A 21,708-nucleotide genomic window follows, 5' to 3' on the forward strand; every position below is an offset into this window, starting at 1 on the left:
TAAATTCACACATTACATTTCTGAAGGTCAGATAGTTTTAAATTGAAAGATGTATTGTCCTCTCTTCCAAAATCGGTTTTCTATCGATATTGATTTCTGAATTTTGAATCAAATGAAAATGTTAATCTTATCGTTTGGTAACCTTGGAATGATTCTAACCTACCAGAGTGCTATACAATACACAGGGATATGTTAAAATTGGGACATGAAGGCACATGGTGAAGTTCTCTGATTCATTGCTGCTTATGCTGTAGACTTTATATTTTTAGTTAGAAATACTTAACTGTTTCTTGTGAAAAAAGTAATTTATCTCAATAATACGACAATGAGCTCAATAATACATTGTTTAAAATGCAGATTTGACACATAAATAATGTTATTATTGCATTAAATATTTTTCAATAACGTGATGCAATTAGGTGAAATGCTTTATATTTATGCACATGACAGACTACCATATCAATCCAGTTAAATGAATATCCCTGCAAGAGCTGGAATTTAATAACATATGAGTCGTACTTCAGCTGCAAATGTCAGAACATCTTAAATAGTAATTCTGAAACAATAGTAACAGTTGCAGCGAATGCAAATATATTCACATTGAGTGTTATGAGGATTGAACACATTTTAACCTTGTTTTTAATGTAGGATTATATCAAATTCATATGTATTCCTTATACATTTAGCTTAACTTTCACACATGGATCATATTAATCCTGCTGCCAGGCTGCCGCATTGCTCCATGTCTCCTGTGCTCTAGTGAGTCTGACTTCTGGCAGTTGTTTAATAAATGAGTTTTCAAGAGACAATTAATTTGACTCCCAAAGGGCTAAATTATCTGAGTCAACCAACAATGAACAAAACGATTTAATTTGTGAGAACGAATGCTGCGAGTAGTCATGGAAACATGTGCCTCCTGCAGCCCATTTGTAAACTAAGCAACAGGAAATAAAACGCGTCCATATATGAAACTGAAAACTAATGTTAAAAGCAAAGCTAATTAAAAACGCATTCAAGCTCCTTTGTAGATGTTCCCACAATATAGCTGGTTGAAGTCGCGCTGCCTTTACTGTAAGAGCTGATGATGGTAATTAATGTGCAGGGATGCCTTGACGTGACTGATATGTGGTATTTGTTTCAGACTGAGTTCCAAAGGGAATTTGTTTCCCTACAGTCTGTTTATAGGCACAATATATCACAAGGCTTTCAGTGGTAATCACCAATGATGCTGCAATCCTGAACCATTTCGGTCCTGACTCCATATCCCCCACCAGTTAAATGGAGCTATAGTCATAATGTCTTTGTGTGCATGAGTGTGTCTGTCTTAGTCAGCATTATCACTCCATTACAGGTGCGTTTTTTTTTTTTTTTTTACACAGCCCTCGTTCTGTTGTGCCGTTGTTATGCATATGTCTGCATGTGTGTGTTTGTGTGTACGTTGCTATTTGCACAATTGCAAACACAGCATTACCCTCTTCAGATACATACAGCGGTCTCTCCTGACAAGTGCACTCAATCATGCTAATTTTTTACGAATGCAGCATTATTCCACTGGCACGAACAAAACTGTGAGTTTACCTCCACAAGCTTTTGAGAAAGGGTGACAAGCTGTTGTTGGATTTTGTCTTCGCGTTTTTGAACTTGTAAAAAAAAATTATATCACACAACACGTGATGTGTTGATCTTTTTTAAACTTTGTTGCTGGAAGTTAAAAAAGAATGACAACACCTGGTGCAGTTTCACAGCTTCATACTGCAGCACCAGCAGTTACAGACATTCATCCAACAACAACTTTCTTCGAACTAAAACGCTGTGTTGAAAGTAACAGGAAGTGTAGCGTAGAGTCAAGCTGTCATTCACTCTGTGACAATGACTTGAGATGCTGATTATCACCAACAGTGATGATTATTCAGACTCTCTGTTTGACTGGTGCATTTGCAGAGTATAATATAGACACACTGCGTATTTCTGAATTCATTTATTGCCTCTGCAAAATAGAAACACAACATATAACAGGCAAAGCGAGGTATAGGAAGTAGAGTCAAAGTGATTTGAAAGATATATGAAGGCGAAAATGTGAAGCGTCTGCATATAAATACTACTAATAAAATAAAAGCTAAATATGATCAGGATTTACCGCAAAGGAGCACAAAATGACCATGAAATGTCATCAACATAATACTCAAGTGTAAAGAAAAAATATTAGCTTTTCCCTTGAAATGTACCTTGAAAGGCTTTTGATCCACCACCAATGCCTAAGTCACCCTCTAAAACTTCACTGATAACTCATAAATGATGGCTGTCCCAATCTGCAGCTTGCAAGGGCAGTCAGTTACTACACCACAAACAATTAAAAAGTACTTATGAGTTCACTAGTAAAGAGAGTAATTAGCTATTTTACATCCAGAATGTGCATTTTTTTGGAGGCGCGAGCTTACATTTGTATATTCCATATACCTTCCCTTTGGAAACATTAAACGTTTCAGTAAATATTATTCGTGAGGGATTTCAATGTCCTCAATAGTTCATCTCTAATCAAGCCCGATGATAATGTGAAAAACTACTTTTTTGGTTTGAGTGCACAAAAATGAAAGAAATCCAGGTTGTAAAATGAGTCATTTCAGGATCTATGACATTCAACAAAAGTTATAAAACTTTTCCTCCTCCATCCTCTCCATGTCAAGATTCGAGATATTTTTTCCTGTATTCACTGAGTTCATGCATTGCCTGACGGTGTTTAGAGCCCTGGGATGACTCTCGAGAATGAGCACCGTTAATAAAACTTTTGATGTCACTCAAACGTATGTGAGCCTTGTTGAAGACTAAGGTTTTGCACGGCAGGATTAAACAGTAAATTAAAATGAATACGCGGTTCTTGGCCTAAGGTCGAGAATAACTTTTACCGTTTCATCTTTTTGGCACTCAGAATTTTGATTCTTCATAAAAACTAAAAATATATCTCCAACTCAACCAAAGGAGGTTGGTGCAGCCTTAAACTGCCTTGAATAGTTCATGGACAGATCATTTTCAATGTGGAGATTAATAATGCCCCTTGAAGTGGGTAAAAGAAAGTGCGAGTGCATTTTATGTGCGTGTGTGTGTGCTTGCTCTCCTTGAGGATTTGACTATTAAAAGTCAGGAGTGCCTGAAGAGAACAAACAGCATTATGCGCACACTGAAAGATGCTTCTGTCGCTCACACACACACACACACACACACACACACACACACACACACACACACACACACACACACACACACACACACACACACACACACACACACACACACACACACACACACACACACACACACAAAGCTTCCTTAACGCACTAAAACAGATAGGTGAGCTTGAGAGTTGGTCGGCTTCATAAACTGTGTAAAACCAAACACACATTTACCATTGAGACCCTCTTGTCTGCTCAATAAAGATGTGAGAAGCTCCACAGCACAGAGTGACTATAAAGAGATTAAAATGATACCCACACTTCCCCTTGTGGAGAACGAGCACTCCAATGCTCCTACGGAAAGCAGCTTTGGCAACATATTTTTGCCTCTTGCTATGGTGGCCTATGCCCAGTCAAAAAAAACTATCAGCTTTATAGTGCTTTTATAGACACAACCACATTCTGTAATGCACTCGAGGGGTTATATATATAACGCACGCACGCGCACACGCACACACTCACACACAATATTTTTATTTTTTTTAGGTTGAACATGTGCAAACATATTTTAAAAAGTCAGTTTCACCCAGTGATTTCCTTTTTTGTGTTTCCCACTTAAATTGTGGTGATGATTACAAACAGAGGGCAGAACAATGTGCTGTAATTGTATAGTGTAAAGACAGTCAGGAGAAGGAGTGACACTCAAGTCATTATTGCTTTTGAATAAGCGTAGATTTTTACTCCGAAGTGTAGGGGCTGTTTCTGGTTGCTTGCATCAAGTAATAGTGAGCAGCCGTGAGTCACACACAGTCTGTCTGAGTTAGACCAAGTTTATCTGTCATGTGGAATGGTGTAACAGCTGATGATGAACTACAACTAAATGGCATACTCATAAATACCCTCTTGAGTCAGTTGATGTGCCAATATTCATTAAAAATAAGCAGACTCAAATAATATTTGTCAAAACATCAAATGAGTCTAAAGAGTAAAGATTTATCAGCAAATTTAAGCAGAATGGCAGTCAGATACAAAAACAATAAGGTGGACTCACAGACAATTCATTACATGTTCTTTTTTAAACTGTGTTATATACATATATATATAAAGAATCTTTTATCCAACATATTGTTTGATGTTTATTCTAATGCATAACCCCCTCTCACCCAATGCTCTGTACATAGACACCCCCGTTTCCCAAGCTATTTAGCCCTTCAGACCTGTGCAAAAAACTAATCTGTACCAAACTGCGTGCTTTTGTACATATGGCAATAAAGTTCTTGACTCCACGAAATGCTTTATCAAAAGCTTGCACAAAAATACAAATCGGTAGTGCTCTTTAAGTATGTATTTATGTGCAATAAAAAAATTCAACCCAGCACTGTTATGGAATTATCACGCAATGCTTTCAATATGGTGCAGGATGAGAAGATGAAGTACATTGAGAGTTTGAATTTCCGGACACTGGATCTCTTCTTTTCCTGGCTCAAGTACTCTATAAATTATGCACTATATCTGTACGTTCTTTTTCTCCGGTAAGAGCAGGACGGGTGGGTGCAGAGTGTGTGGGGCGGCTGTCACATGCACGCACATGGGTTCTAATAATAAGCAAAGAATAACTAACGTTATGCAATAAAATTCAGTTGAGCCACATGGTTATACATACTGTACACAGATGCTACATGTATGTGACATGCAAGTGATGTTAAGCTCTTGATGGATTATATATATATATATATATATATATATATATATATATATGCAATCTACTTATAAAGCTTATACTTTTATTCGTTCTTCAAATTTTCAACACAATCTCGTAAAGCTAAATTAAACAGACATTTATTCAAAAAGAAGCTGACTTCACATGGATGACATGAATGATCACTTGGTCCTGTTTTTATCACAGCATATCAGTTTTATTCCATTAAAATACAAAATCCCCTTTTTTATTTTTATAGATCATCTGTGGAATTACTCATCAAGTATTGATGAAACCAGCGCAGTATATATGGTATTTCACTTTCCTCCAATGTAATCCAGTGACTCCTTACAAATACTGTATCAAGCAAACAGCATCAGCGCGTGAAGAAACCATTGCAGGCTCCATCAGGTTGTACTTGCCCTTAGCCATTGATTACCTTGGACTCCAAACTGAGTTTTAATTTGACTCAAAGCATTTTTAGCATTGATCCCAGTATACCAATGCTGTTGGTTATATATCAGTTGATAACGTCCTCTCATCTTTGGTTAAGGAAGGAGCAATCACACCTCCTCTCATAATTTGAATGTTGTTTCTGTCAATAATATAGATTTTTAAGGGTAAGAATGAAATGTCTGGCTTAACCTTCAGCCAGCATATCCCAGAGGTCTGTGGTTTGCAATGGTGACGTCTGGAAAGCCAATGAGCTTGCATAAACAACTGAATATACTTGTATATAAAACATGCAGTCACACAGTTGGCAAGGACAACACTTATCCTCATTGATTTTTATTTGTATTGAAAAGTTGCCGCTTCTCAAGTTGTGTAATACAGGAGCCCCAACATGGAGAAGAAAGGCACACTCAACATTAGTATGTGTGATGGAGTCGATGTACATGTGCAAGCTTAAATACATAAACCACTCAGACATAGATACTGTTAAAAGATTTAACGATCCATAAGTCACATCAATCTCCCTTTCATCTAACACAGCAGCGCTCTCTTCCAGTGTGATTAGTCTTTTAATCATCGCTTCAAAAAAAAATGCGCGCTCTCTCTCTCTCTCTCTCTCTCTCTCTCTCTCTCTCTCTCTCTCTCTCTCTCTCTCTCTCTCTCTCTCTCTCTCTCTCTCTCTCTCTCTCTCTCTCTCTCTCTCTCTCTCTCTCTCTCTCTCTCTCTCTCTACTATACTTGGACATTTTTTTTTCTCATATTAAGTTGCATGAGACAACAAATTCATAATTTACAGTAATACAGCTGATGCTCTCTCTGGTTGTTATTCAGCTCCAGAGCTGAGCAGTGCATGTGTGGAAGGGAAGATGAAGGGATGCCAGAGTAAAGAATTGGCAGTGAGTGCCTGATGGGATCAGTCACCCATGGGTGCTAAGGTCAGTCAGATGTGGTTGAATAGAACTGTAAAAACACTACAGAGAAATCAAAACACTGTAGTGAGGGGTTACTGACACTTAGCCCTTTTTTAAAATTTAATTTGACCTTTTTATATATAGGAAATCTCTATGAGACATGTTCATTTTCAAGACGAGCATGTTAAAACACAAACTACGAACGTAGAAAACATTATAAAAAAAGATAGACGTGATCAAATAGAAATAGAAAGACATGAATCAGAAGGTGCAATGGTATGATATTTGATGCATTCAATATTTTTTTAATGGCTAAGAACACTACTGCAGAGTGTCTCAGTCTAATTATTCGGTACATCAACAACTCAGACATTTTAACATATCGAGGACAAGCCAGTGTGCCTGGGAATATCTTCAAACACATGAATATAAACAATTTAAAACTTGAGCATTAGATATGAATTCAGCCCATTAGAAGAGCTCCACTTAGTCTAAATTGCCAATTAGTCTCCATTAATTGACGAAATATGATGAAGATACTGAGTCTGTGTATTTCACGTGTACATGTTGCAAATTGTGTTCACCGTGTGTTCAGCGGAGATCAGCGTACAACTCACCAGGGGGAGTAGACAAGCTGCAGCAGGTACTTTTTCCTAATGCTTGAACTCACAAGACAAAGTAATCATTTTTCAGAAAACCAGGAATGAAAAGATAACCAAGTGCTATCAGAATCAGAAATGCAATCAAAGAGTCATATGTTCACTGAACTGCAGCACGAGCTGTTTCAGTTAATGTGCAGCTGAGTGAGGCCGAACTAAAATGCATTAATATTTTTTATTTAGCACTTTTTAAAAAGAAAATTCTAATTTAAAAACCTTAAAGATGCGGATGGAACGCAAACCGTTACTGGAAGTGAGTGAGAGGTTTGTGCAACTGCTAGGTGACAGCACTGGTTTAAATATGGTAATTACTCCAATGTAGGAGCAACAGGAGTATTTAGGTGGAATCTCACGTACTGTTTCAAAATAACAAAACCATCTGCATTAATTGGAATCATGGCTCTCCATGTCTGACATGAAAACAGTTATGTCAATGCACCATCATCACAATTTCAGACAATTTGGAAGTTGCACCTTGTACTGATGCATTTTTTGTTTTACCCCAACATTTCTTCAGTCTCCTAACATTTTCCCAGGTTATGAACGTCTTTCTCTTCACGTTAAACCTTTTGGGATTGAAATGACTCCTTACTCTTGTTCTTCCTTTAACTGAATGTGGTAAGCAGACTGCACACCGTGTATTGAGAGGCTGTATGCACATCAAACAAATTCACAGATTTCAGATAGACTGGACTATTTATTTTTTTTCTTCAGCCTTGGAGCACAATTCGCCCCTTATTCAAATGCTGTGATTCAGGGACGTGTCCAGTCTCACCCGTGGAAGAGCAAATGCTTTCCATGACCAGTGGAGGTGAGACAAGTCACAATCAAAAAGGAGAGCATGATGTTTTCTGCATGGTCAACATGAGTTGTGATTATCAGTTTGCCCCAGAGAGTTGAACTGTCAGTAGCAACTTCTGCCATAACGTCCTGAGGCACAGGAGGCAAAATATTTTGCACAAAAAATACCTGAGATATTGTTTGTATTACAGTGCATTCAATCCATTTTGGAAGTGTATGCATGAACAATATGGTGTGCCATAGATTCATAAAACTGTGGTCCCACAACAAAAAGTACGGTAAAAATGTAGGTGGGGTTGTGAACGTCTCGGAGATGTCCAGAGAAGAGAACATGGAAGTGGCCGGCGGCCGTCCAAGTCGTTCTGTTGTGACTCAGGTTAAACTTTCTATTTTCTCATTAAACTTTCTCATTTCTCACTTTCTCAGCGTCCAGCTCCTGCTCCTGAGAGGAGCACGCCGACATTTCAATAAACCCAGTTAACAACTCAACCAGTGAGCGCAAAGCAGCGCATGAAATAATACAATTTTGTGGGCAAGTTGAGAGTGACGATCGTCACTACCAATCAGCAGAAGGCGGTGCAGTCGCTCCACCTCACAGACCTGTTCCTGGGTGCTCGGTACCTCAGCGGAGGGGGAGCGGAAAATCGTACCCATTGGTTGCAGGTTCTTTCCGTACCAGCCACAACTTTAAAGTCAGACCGTGTGAAAACCCGCCCTGCTCCGCGACAGAAAGTGCTGTGAAACCGTGCCACTATACACACACTTCCATGGACTGAGCTCTCAACGTGTCCACATAAATGGGCAAAGTAAAACTTTCATTGAATGCTGATGCAGCTGGTCCGTGTTCTTTGCAGTGAGTAATGACAACAAACAGGTTCCAGGAAGACAAAGTGTGTGAATATGAAAAGCCAAAAGCAAACAAAAATGCAGGAAGTGAGAAATAGTGGGTGCTTTGGGTAATGCAATAAGTTCATCAACTGGACTGTGACCAAAATGAACAAATGGTCGATTTTAAAGATGGACCATAACAAAATGGTCAACATCTTAACAAAGCTTGCCTGTAACTGAGATTAAAACACACTAAGTGTAAAACCTAATGTCTCAATTAAACCAATCTGGTTGGAACACCTAACTCTTTGGTTATAAATTAGGCTCTTATATATAAGTGATACTAATTAGTAATTTCTGCTTTCTAACATGTCTGACATGAAGATGAAGCTATTCACAAGAAGTTGGTGAAACAAGGCCGACTTTACTTAATTCTGCCACCTGCCACATCGTGGCATCACCTGAATATGTCAGCTGCCTTTCAGCTCCAAACAGCTTTCACAACTGACCAGCAGTGGCAATTCTGTAATGGTGATACATGATTGAATATTCAGCGGATTTTGATTTGAGATTTCAACCTTCATCTTCAGCAGATGAAAATTGCCTTTGGGCTATTTAAGACTCAGTAACACAGAATACTATGACACAGCCGATTCCCATTTCTATTATTTTACAGTGGACTTCTGTTTACACGACAACGAATATGAGTATATCTGTAAAGCTTTCTTCACTTTTGGGATAGGGTCAACTGCATCCGTGGCGTTTTTATACCTGCTCTGAAGGTGGAACGTTTTCTTCATGGTGGCGATCCCCCCCCTGCAGAGACTGCTGGAGTCTATGGAGAGCTGTTACTGCACTTGCACACCCATGGTGATAAATATATCTGAGATGATCAGGAAAAGGCAATAATTGCTCTTGGAGCACATATCAGCATCCAAATATTAAAATGTACTGTTATGATGATTCTGGCTTTTACCCACCATCTTTCCCTTGTCTCCGGAACACGTGCAGGCATTGGTCAGAGTAGCCATACAGTGACCATGTTCGCCCATCAAAGCTATTTTTTTAAAAGAGCTCAGCATTTGTGTGGGAAGTATTGAGTGTCTCCTTCAGGCTTTGTTTTGTACATGTTCAACAGTTAAACACGGGGCCCTTGAGCTATAGCATGATGGTACTTTGGTGTTTGATCATGTCCCAGTGCATGAAGGCATTTTTGGCCATCAACACCACTGTTGCCAACCATCTATTTATTTGTCGGGTTGGTTTCCTGTGACCACCGCCTCCTCTGGAATATAAAGTTCAAGTGTTGGCCTTTTCAGATGGTGGAGGGGATTTGTGTGCGTCAAGCACCATATGTGGTACTTGACATGAGAAGTGAGCCTCCAGAGAGCTTTCGGACTGCAGCAAAAACTCTGGGAGTGTTGTGCCATTGTACAGGGTGACTTCCTTGAAGGTGATGGGCGGCTAAATAGGAATCAGGGATGGCTTTCTGCTTTGTATGTGCACAGTCGCGTAGCTTTTCTCATTGTGAAAAACCTAATATAGTACAGAAATCCAACTTAAGTCTAATCCAAACCTGGATAACAAAAGAAATGCTAATAAAGATTATTGCCAACCATGCAATATGTGGGCATGATGGGGAGGATGGACACAGATTTCAATATTTACAGAATCCACCTTAATTCTTTGCAAAACCCAAGATTTTCTATGTTCCCTGTATACATGACAAAAAAAAGTCCAGAACATTATACGTACAAAAAAAAAGAACTTGAAAAGGTCACGTCTCCAACAATATGCAAAGATTTAGGTGGCTTTTTCTATATGTGGAAAGCTATTTATTCAATTGTTTTAGTTACCATGTCAAAATTGACAAAAGATTTGATTATTGTGACATTATACTCCTGGTATTTTTGAGGAAACTTATTTTTAAAAGGAAAGAAAGGATGAAAACCAAAACGTTATGTGGAACTAAGATGAGGACTCTAAAGTTCAGTCCTAATATAGTAAATCAATGCCATGTAATGTCAATACTTAGAATAATAAGCACATGTGCCAAACGTAAACTGGCCTAAATTTAAGAGGGGAAGAGATGAAGGAGCAAGTGAAAAAGACACATTATAAAGGCACATACGCAGAATAAATGCTAAAATAAATCACAGGGAAGACAGAGAGCTGTTGAATAAATTTATCCCATTCTATTATTCCCCCCTGTATCTCTCACCACAGGAGGCATAAAGGCTTTGTGTGAATGTGTGGGTGTGATAGTGAGAGGAAAGAGTGATGATGAAGATGACCCTGGCGCTGACGTATATGGCAACATAAGGCACGTGCACATGAGCGACATCCATGACACTGTGCAATGTGGAATATTCCCTTGACACACCTGCACATACACATATGACACTGGGTAATTGGGGCCCCCCGGGGCTGATCTCTGGGCTCTGGTGCCAAGGGCGTGCATTCCGTACAGGGAGGCAAATAAATCAACTGTTAATAAGCCTGCAGGCATCAAGCCTCTATTTACGACTCCTCTTTCTACAAGGCCGGAGTCACAGGCACGACTGTGGTCTCGCACACACAGATGAACACACTTCATCTTTATCAGATCGGGGCCCTTTCAAAGATCCCCCAGCCTGTATCTGTATGTCAAGTGAGGAAAAATGTCTCCTGTGATGTCATATATTAAGTATTTTTCATCAGTGCTTCATTACTCCTGTTCGATAAAGGGTTTCTCAAGCAAGTTTGCCTCTGTGACACACACACACACACACACACACACACACACACACACACACACACACACACACACACACACACACACACACACACACACACACACACACACACACACACACACACACACACACACACACACACAGCGGTTATGTCAGGCTGTACTGAAAGCGGGAGCTCAGTACAACAGCGCAGTGGAGAACAGTATTGATTCATCCACGGAAAGTCACCTTCCTCCTCACCCCACATCAGCCCGTGCCTTGAGGCCTCCGGTCATTCTGCTCAGCCAATTTGTATGGTTGTTGTTATTATTAGTGTTTCTCTCGTATAGTGCTTTGGTCTCAGGGCACGGACACACCGCTTTATGATGCCGCGCCTAATAAACATCATTGTGATTTTCCCAGGCTAGTAATTAAGTGTGGGGCTAATTTGTCATAGTTAGTTAGAGCGTGGCACAACGCCAAGAGAGGGCTGCCTGGGAGGAGTACGGCGGCTGAGAAGGCCAGAAGATTAATACACACTGTTTATTGAAAGGCAATGCTGCATAATTGCACTGGCGCTGGTTTGAGGCAGAGCAGAGGGCACAGAGAGGATTTCCGGTATAGAATCTGACTTGTACCACATTGTGAACAAGGTGCTATTAGGCTTTGACAGATGTATTTGCAGCCAGCATAGGGACTGCTGAGAACCTTTGATTTAGTTTTTTTTTTGGAAATAAAACATGTAGTTAAATCTAGAATATTCGCAATATTTTGTGATTGGTTTCTTGAAACACTTTAATCTACATTAACATCCTGAGGTGTTTGTAATGTGGATATCACAAAGAAGAGGCAACTGGCAATTCCAAATTGAAAAGCAGGGGCAGATTAGTTTTAGCATTCATCTGTTGTACATTTAGTGACAGTGAAACAGCAACAGTAATAAAGCTAAAAAAAAAAAAAAAAAGTATGACTTACACAACTGAGAGTTTAATCGTTTTGCCTCGGTTATTGTTTGTCTTGGGAAAAAAAAGCAATATGAGCATTTTTATGTTACAGCTTACCAATGAAACCTTGTAGAGCAGGAACTGAGACAACAGCTCATTGCATAGTCCTCATTTACTTGTCAAAAATGTCCATTTGACCCAATACACTCTTCCTCAACATAACAATATTTATTATCTCAAGGCAACAGAAAGCATTGCTGTGAACAAATAACAAGCAGTTTGTACTATTTATAACAGATGTAAGGAAATGACACATACTTGAACACGTGATGCTCCGTCTCAAAACTCAACCTGGTCAACATGAAACCAAGCATCAAAAGCACATAGCGTCAAAAGCACATATTAAAGGCAACGTGAGCATCTGCTCTGGACTAATAGATTTATGTCATGTGGATGGTTTTACGTGTGAGAAGAAATCACAAGTTGACAGAGGCAGAGATGATGGTAGCGTTTTGAAAACTTGAGTCTCGTCAGTCATGAACATTTTTCTTACATGACATATATCAACCATCGACACAATATGGAAGACAACACACAACTCTCCAGAGATGCTGAATGTTGAAATACTGTGTGAACAGAAAACAGAAACTGAAGGTGTTCACTTCCCACCCAATACATTAGACGAAAGGTTGATCGAGCATCAGCGTAACTTGTCAGACGTCCAACCTCACAACGTCGAGAACTTGACAGATCTGCTCCTACCATGCCTGATATTGTGAGGAAGTATTTTTGCAAAGTCCACATCGCAATGAGTCAGAGTTTTTCAACTGTATAAGGATGGTATATGGAATATGAGGCAGGTCTAATCATTGTTAATGGAACTAATGAACAGAAATGCAGGTATATGTATGTGTCTTCACATAGGTATAGGAATAAACAAACTGGCAACTCAGACACATGAGACAAAGTTTTTGGAATCTAAATCACGTCAAACACAACACCCTGAAGTCATGAACACTATAGTGTGTTTACAAACACACAAGCACACTCATGTCACATTTGTTTGAGTGAATAGAGGAATAATATCTTTGTAGCTGCACATCCTTAAGGTTGTAATTCTGTAAATCAAAAGAAATTGATCCGGACCCCTGGTGAGTCAATGAGCAGCGCTCTTCATTCCAACTCCTCTGGTGTTATTTCACATCATCATGCAACCTGGAGATTGTTAGTTTTACCCACCTGCTTTTCATCTACAAAAGACAGTCTGATTAGAGTCTCTCAGGTTGCGTTGAGAATGTTGTGATGCGTTACAACAACTGTGAATCCAATCAGTCTCTCATTGCCTTTGGTGACATACACAATTACCCAGCTGCTTCCTGTGATTAAAGAAACAGTCCTATTAGGACACCGGACCATCCCCTACTTCTCCTCTTCTTCTTCTGCCTCCACTTTAGCTTTGTTTCTGCACTTGTACACACAGTGTCATAATGATTTCTATTATAAAACCTCCAGAATTAAAGAAAAAAAAGTTTCCTGTTGCATTACTTTGCCATCACCTTATCACAAGGTCTATTTTAGAAAAGAACTTGCAACAGATGACCTGATGAGGTTGCCTCTTCACTTTGTAACTCTGGTGACGGTCAAACCCAGATAAAGGCTTTGTGTGGAGTGAATATTTATTTTAACCTGACCCTACTGCTGTCCTAATGTTTTTGATTAGGATAGGGTGTTGCCGACTTTAATTAGATACCAAGTACTTTCTTTAGTTAATAGTAAAGAACAAAAACCAGGATGGTTGCATAGGAGTTTGTTATCTGTATGTAAAATGTTAAATTTACCAAAAAGAAAAATACAAGTATTTGCATGCAGGTGCACACACAGACACACATCCTTCAGTGTCCGTCTTTCCCCTGCGACCACTTTATCCTCTGCCCACATTTCTTGTCCACTAATTTACCCTTTTCTTCATTCTGCCACCCCCTTCTTTGCTCTTTCGATCCTCTTCTCACTCAATCATCTTCTCAAACTCGCTGCCGCTTATTTTCCATCTTCCTTCACCTATCTTTATTTTCCTTTCCAAACTCTCTCCCCTTCTTTATTTACCACTCGGGCTCTCTCCATCATCAAATTTCCCGGGTCTCCAGTTGACCTAATCTTAAACCTTCTGCATCCTCTCGACTCGCTGTCACTTTTTCTCTGTTGCTTTTTACCCTTTGCTTTTCATCCAAATGCAAACTTGGGAAGCATTTCTGATTGTGAACTTTTTTGTCATTATGCTGACTTTAAATTATTAAGGGTACCCAGCCTGTAGCAGTGCCATCTTCTTTGTGCTTTCTGATCCATAAATACATACTGTACATGAATATCTCTCATGGATCAGTTTCTATTTCTTCTTGAAGGGATTTTACTCAGAAGTAAGACCCTCCCATGGGTTTAAATATCGGCAGAGTATCAGGCCTTGTTTTATTAAAAAAATTTTTTTTAATGACTTATTGATGCACAATTATTCAATGTACATCATAATAAGCAGACTTTTGTAAATGCTTTTCTAATCTATGCACGTGTACGGTTTTATTTTTATATGGATGTTTGTGTCCATTTTTCCAGAAAGCAGCACATCACAGCCACAACACATCAAATACCACGAAGCATTTACCAAAATGTCCATCTGCATTATAATGACAAACTCTCATTTATTTATGGCCAGAGTACAATTCTACAGAAGACTCTTGATATTCCTCGCAACAGGGAGAAATTGGCAGGGCTATCTTATTTCTGCTGATGGCAACGCTATGCTAATGGTGTTTGAATTTTCTGCACACCCTTCCAAACAAGCCCATCAAGCAAAGGTTTAGGTGGATCTGTCAAGGAAAGCATATGTGCCAAACTATGCATGCATATCATTGTGTCATGCAAGGTTTGCCTTTCTTCAGATGGTTTGCGTGGTTATCTTTGCCTCAAGTAAATATGTTGACCTTATGTACCCTCATTAAAAAAAAAAAAAAAAGGGGGTGATGAACTCTTCACATTGCTGACAATATGAGAATTGTCACTCGCCATTAAGGCCATTTGACTGGAAGAAGATAGTGAACTTCCAGTGTTGTATTGTAGCTTTAGTTCACAGGTTTATGTTATTCATATAGAGCAAATTAGCATAAAAACAAAAAAGTGTAAGTACGACTAATGTCAAAGCAAAGGCACTAATTGTGGAAATGATTCATATACACTTGTACCAACAGTCTCTACAAATACATACAATATATTGCTGTGCATTAGTTTGAGGAGGATATAATAATTACATCCAGGGTAGTCTCATAGTACAAGTGCAGAAACAACAGTTTTCACATGATTCAGATGATAAATGTTAACAGGAGTTCTTATTTTTCATGGAGCGATGACGGCAGGATTATGCATCACCGTGCTATAAAACCCATTCCGCTTGCAGAACATCGAAGCCAACGTTTGTTCGTATGAGTGCGGACACATTCCAAACTAATGGCAGCAATCTACATAGCCAAAAAGCAGTCTCCACAAAAATGGTTGAAGTACAATTTCTGTCCCCACCAACAAGCTGCCAGTGATATTGCACTCTATCCATGCTCACAGTAACGACGCAAAATATATAAAACTGGAAGAAAAAAAAGGCAAAAGTAAAATTTGAAAAAAAAATTAAAAAAATCCAGTATTCAATAACATCAGGTGTTATTGTATTAATAATCAAAAAAGTGCTGATGTGCAACTTGAAAACCTATTGCGCTACACTTAAGCAGATAGCAAGGAAATATTATATTTCTCTGCAAAAATAACAGAGAAATCTGGAAATGATGCTCCATCCATCTTCCACCCCTCCTTTAGCAGTTAAAGTCTATCCCAGCTGACATTGTGTGAATGGTAGGTTACATCCTGAACCAGTCCATCACAGAGCAAACACAGAGAGACCATCATCCAATCATGATTTACTGAGGCCAATTCAGAGTAAACTGGCAAGCCCGTGTTTGGATTGTGGAAGGAAATTATAGAGAAACCTCATGTAGTCAAAGGAATGACATGTAAACTTCACACAGCAGAAACCCTGGCCTGGAATAAAACCAAACCCCTTCTTTTGTTAGATAGTGTTGGCCATCTTCACAATGTTTTATTTGGGAAAGATTAAAAATGTATAATGTTTATTTCAACAATCACCCTAAAATCCATATTTAAAATCTGAAAAAGAACACAATATCAAATATATATTTCCTACTTTCAGTAACTGTACGTGTGCAGCATCTTACACCTTTCAGTTGTGCATGTTGCCCGGTAGCACTGATGAAAAATTTTAAGAAGGATTTTGAAGGAAAAATATAACGCAACTGAATTAAAGAGGTAAAACAATTTTAAACCAACAAACTTAAAATCATGATTAGAAAAGATCCATAAACTATGGAGAGAGAGAAAAGTGGAGCAATGAATCAGGTTGAACTCCCGAGCAACCAGGAATATTATCTCCAGGCCACCGAGCCCTCAAAGTTTGACACTGATACAGAAACACATTCGTTGAATTCCCAGTGCACATTGTTCATTATTCTTTTGCACGGGCAAACCGTTTGCTGTGTACGGAAGGTGCCGAGTGTACGCAGGAATTAGTGAACACTGAGTGGAGCATCCCATTTTTCACTGGTGCTAAACGAGCTTGTCAGCTGCAGCGAGCCCGGAGGGGAAAATACATAAGTTAACACCTGCGCTGGAACGTAAGCCACACTTTGTTACTTCAGAGATTTCGTACGAGATTGTTGGAGGTTGTAATGGCTTTGTCTACGGCACGGCCACAAAGTTAAAAGGTCGGGAAGCTGAGAGGTTTGTCACGTTCAGCTCATATATTGCTTCTTTTTATATAGAAACAGCAACTGGAAACGGTATATACTGCTTTATCCAAAGCAGGGTAATGTGGACCTGGAACTGACAATGGTTGAGAGCTGGCGACAGATGCAGATCCATAGAAGATTATCGATACTTTATGATAGCGGATGTGCTTCTCGATCGATTTTCATGTGAAATTGATCTTGAGAGTATTTGTTCAAAATAAATAGCTTGATATCACCCAAACTATATTAAAAGGGATTTACTATCTAAAACTATATTGTCACCTTTGTCTTCTGCGTGTTATAAAAATGTGTGACTGTACAAATATGCAAGCCTGCTCTACTGCACTGAAGTACAGGAATAATTGCTGATCGCAAATGTTGCCAAGCGTAGAGCTTTCTTCAGCTGTGAAAACAGCAAAGATGCTCCGTGCGATATTTCCAAAACCTACGTACGGATTTAGTAATCAGCAGAATCTACATGCAGTCACGGTCAGTCAAGCAATTTAAAAAAAAATTCAGGTTTCACACTACGAAGTCAAACAGTTCACTCTAGTCCATCACTGTCATGGCGGGTCCTCCTCCTGTCGTCCAACTGAAGCTAGTGGTAAAACTTAGTTTCTGTTCCTGTAGCTCTTCAGTAAATTTTGATATATATATACAGAACTTTGGGGATATGTACAGTGTGCCATTCTTACGAGAAAGAAATTAAGCTGAAGAGACTTATCATTGATTAGTTGTTCAAAGTCACAACACAGCAGAGAAGGCAGGGTGAACATTTAATAAATACTTGGATCATCAGTACATGGCCTGACTAATACGCTTACATAAATCGCTCTGTAATCAATAACTTCCAATGATTTCTATTAAATTGGATGACACAGACTATTTACTCTCACACCAAACTCCAGTTTCTGTCAAGGTAATGGTGGTAAAATACATTTATAACTCTTCTTATCACTGTCTGAAGGCCATAAATCTGCCTTTCCCTTGAATGTTTTAAATGGCTGCAGCTGGGTATGTTTGTGTTGAAATGTGTCTTGTCGATAGCCCAGGGACCTGCCACGACTGTATGTGCTTAACTGAGCATATTAATGAAATAAAAAGGCTATGCGTAACATTGCACTACCTGTAAAGGCTATAGAGCTGTCCCCAGTGACACAAAATAATGCGTTTAATGTGTTCCGGGTGTATGCAAAGAATGTATTTCACACAGCCTCCCACAGCAGCCCAGGGATGGCGGTAAGGAGAGAAAGGAGTAGGAGAGAACAAAGAGGAAGGTTAAAAAAACAAACATGTTTGGAGATGGGAGAGAGAGAGAAAGAGGAGGAGGAGGAGGAGGAGGAGGAGAAAGAGGACAAACATCCAGGAGGGAAAAAAAGGGGTGAGAGAATAGTCAAGGGAGGGCACGAGAGGGAGGAGGGAGAAAATAGAAAACACAGTGTTTGCAAATCACAAATTAAAAGCATAAGCACGCCATCTAACAAAGAGTGTCCCAGAGGAAATATGGGCCTTTCAGCATAAAAACCTTATTTGGAGAAAACTGGAGGGAAGAGACCACCGTTACTTGGGCCTCTGTTGTCATTTACACCAGCGGCTAAGGAAACACCCGTATAAACACTAATATCATTTACAATATGGTCAACAAAAATAAAGGTGTCTCTCTCTCTCTCTCTAATCTATGGCAAAAACTCCACAGAATAACAGTGAATAACATGCATTATACGAGAATGTAAACTGAAATTTTGGAAGAGCAGTCGGAAAGTACAAACCTTCACTGAGACTTTATAATACTATAAATTGCTTCCTTTGAAAGTGGTTTATCATGTACATAGCTCAAAAATAGTTGTAATGGCTTGTGGTGAAATAAAAACTTAAATAAGGGCTTGCAATAAAGGTTCAAATCTGCAGAGAACAATTCACAAGCCATATTACCCAGTTTTACTGTCTATAGATAAAGGTGTTGTCGAATTTCATGTATCTTCTGGTACTCCTCTAGTTTCACTGTGTTCTCAGTATAAATTCAGAAGAGGAGTTACATTTACAGTAATAATGTTAAATTAAAAACCAGAAACCACTTCTTCTTCAAATGATCAGAGTTATCAAAAATGAATGGCATTTGCATAAGTCTCACATTGTTTTTTCAACTGCATGAACACTGTTTCCACCACACGCTTTTTTTTTTTAAAGTCCAACAGAAGTACTGAATGCACCTCTTTTATTATTCAGTGTCCTAGGATTACAATGCCTGGATTTATGTAGAATTTATAGTGGTAAAAAAATGCTAAAAGTGCAATGAGGTAATGATTCAGCCCATTTGTTTTAAGGTGATGTCAACTTTTATTATACTACAGTTCTTCAGTATAACAGTGTGTGTTGAAGGGGCTGAGAAGCCAATGATACAATTGTGTGAAACGCTGATGAAATGTGGTGCTGTGTTGGAAATGTGATTTTTCATTATTACTGGGGCAGTCCTGGGGCCACCTGAATGACAAGTACTTCAGCGTACAGCTGTAGTACAGTTTTACTTTTACATGGTTGTTTGGGGATTTTAAAAAGTTGTTGGTATAGAAGACCACATGTAGAATCCTGCCAGGAGGGACAAGATACGAATCAAATCGACCACAACCACCCAACATTACATCGGATAGAAGTACTCACCACCCTGATCAGTGCTGACAGTTATGATGGCCACCTGGCGAGGGAACGAGCTCAATGCTGACACGCCATTCAGCGACTCGATCTCGAAGGTGTAGTTGGCATGAGCGGTGAAGTCCATGACCGTGACAGTGGCGTTGGTGAGGCCGAGTGGCCGCGGCAGGAAGCGGAGGTCCTCCTCACAAAGCTGGCACTGGTTGGGGTCGGGGCCGCAGCGTTTGCACATGACGTTATAGGTGAGGTCCCGGCGGCCGCCGGTGTCACTGGGAGGCGACCACTCCAGCAACAAGCAGGTGTCGTTCAAGTTGAACATCAAATTACGGGGAGGAGATGGAGGACCTGCCAAATCAGAACATGGTTAAAACAAATTATGTAGGGGGGGGGGGGGGGGGGGGGGGGGGTGGATAAAAAAATTGTTTCATTTAAAATATTTGGTCAATTTAATTTATTCGTGTATTTCTGTCCAAGGACAGGTTGAGTTCACCACTCTACCAACTGAGCCACAGCTGCCTCATAAACTGGCAAAATGTATTATTTCTACTCTATAGAAACATACTGAGGTAATGACATATTGACAGCATTGATTTGTTTGTGCCTTCCAAAGCATTCATAACAACAACAAACATCTCAGTTGTATGACAGAAATATTTTGTCGAAAACCTATTCAGGGGTAGAGAATAAAATCATTCACAACATCAGGTTAACTGGAATGAGTGGCTTTAAGAATGGATCATATTGGTGAAGTCAGTTCAATAGATGTGCAGGAGTAAGACACACTAAACTGCTTATCAAACCAGCAGATTATTGTGAACAAAAAATGATTTGAATGAACTGCTGAGACGTTTGACAAATCATAATTTGCACGGTATCATCAAATAGATGACTTCATGGTGGCTCTTCAGTTAAATTTGGTTATATAATTTGGTGAGGTTGAGAATAATAAGAAATGAACAGTAAATGTTCCTTTTGGCTTGGTGACAGCGATAATCACATTTATTTCAATAGGCTTCTGCATCATAAGCACAACAAACTATGTTTATGATATAATATACAGCCGCTTATTCATCCATTTACGTAAGCTTAAGGTCATTCTTGAAGAAAGGACTCAAACATCAGTATTCAGATTCAGAGCGTTGGCTCTATTCCCATTCAATTTTTCCTCTTTATACTTTGCATTCTGCCTCCATATATTTATTTTATCATAAATAATATGACTGCAAGGGGTAACTATAAATCTTATGGTGTGCCTCGAATAGGTGAAGATGAGTCTCTTTGGAGGACTTATCAAAACCAGCGGCTATTTAAGAGGGCTAACGAGGTTGGAATCACCTGAGAACAGTATGTTAACACTTACGGTGATAAATCTGAAGAATCCAGAGTTCAACTTGGGGTAATAAATCATTTTACCAGTAAATAAATCCTAATCTAAAGATTTTCAATTCTGATGTCGCTATAACTCTAAGATGTTCATCTCCGCGATGACTTTGATTCATCAGCATATGGATGTCATATTTTATAGTTTGTACATAATTTACCACCTTCAATAGTAAACTGACGACCATATAATCACAAAGCATTCGAGCAAAAATTAAGACATTAAATCAACTATGTCCTGCCTCTACCAGCACCATATTAGCAGTAGTTTTCAATACTAGTTTTTTCAAACTCTTTTTTTTTAAATTTAGTTCAGGACCTGTTAAATGTCAGATTTTAATTGTTTACAACAAACAAGCTGTTATAAGCACATAGAGAAAAAGTACTGCCAATTAAACCCTGGTGAATATTAACTAATATGGTTTGAAGTGAGAAATAAGAAAGCAAGATAGGCCAAATGCTTTGAAACAAACCACCAATCATTAAATAACCGGCATCAGAATTGTTATTGTCGCAGATTCTATTTGTTGGTATTAGTGCACAAAAAAGACAGATGTTTTCAATTGTTTTGACTATTGATTTGAACCCGTTTGGTTGAGTTCTCAGCTGGTAAAACACCATTACAATAGCATAATGACAAATACTTTGGGTTGCATTTAACAG

At 39.0% G+C, this 21,708-nt stretch overlaps 1 protein-coding gene across 1 annotated transcript in view; it reads right to left on the reverse strand.

The window, feature by feature from the left end:
- LOC308131207 (ephrin type-A receptor 6-like) overlaps positions 1-21,708 on the reverse strand; it is a gene marked incomplete at both ends in the record, with an annotated part of 170,750 nt that overhangs the window by 55,148 nt on the left and 93,894 nt on the right. Inside the window, one exon of the mRNA XM_080497845.1 lies at positions 19,675-20,010. Within this exon, the coding sequence (XP_080353971.1) occupies positions 19,675-20,010 (336 nt within the window). The remainder of the gene's footprint in view (positions 1-19,674; positions 20,011-21,708) is intronic.

The sequence above is a fragment of the Blennius ocellaris genome (genome assembly GCF_963422515.1).
Source record: "Blennius ocellaris genome assembly, chromosome: 6".
NCBI lineage: Eukaryota > Metazoa > Chordata > Actinopteri > Blenniiformes > Blenniidae > Blennius > Blennius ocellaris.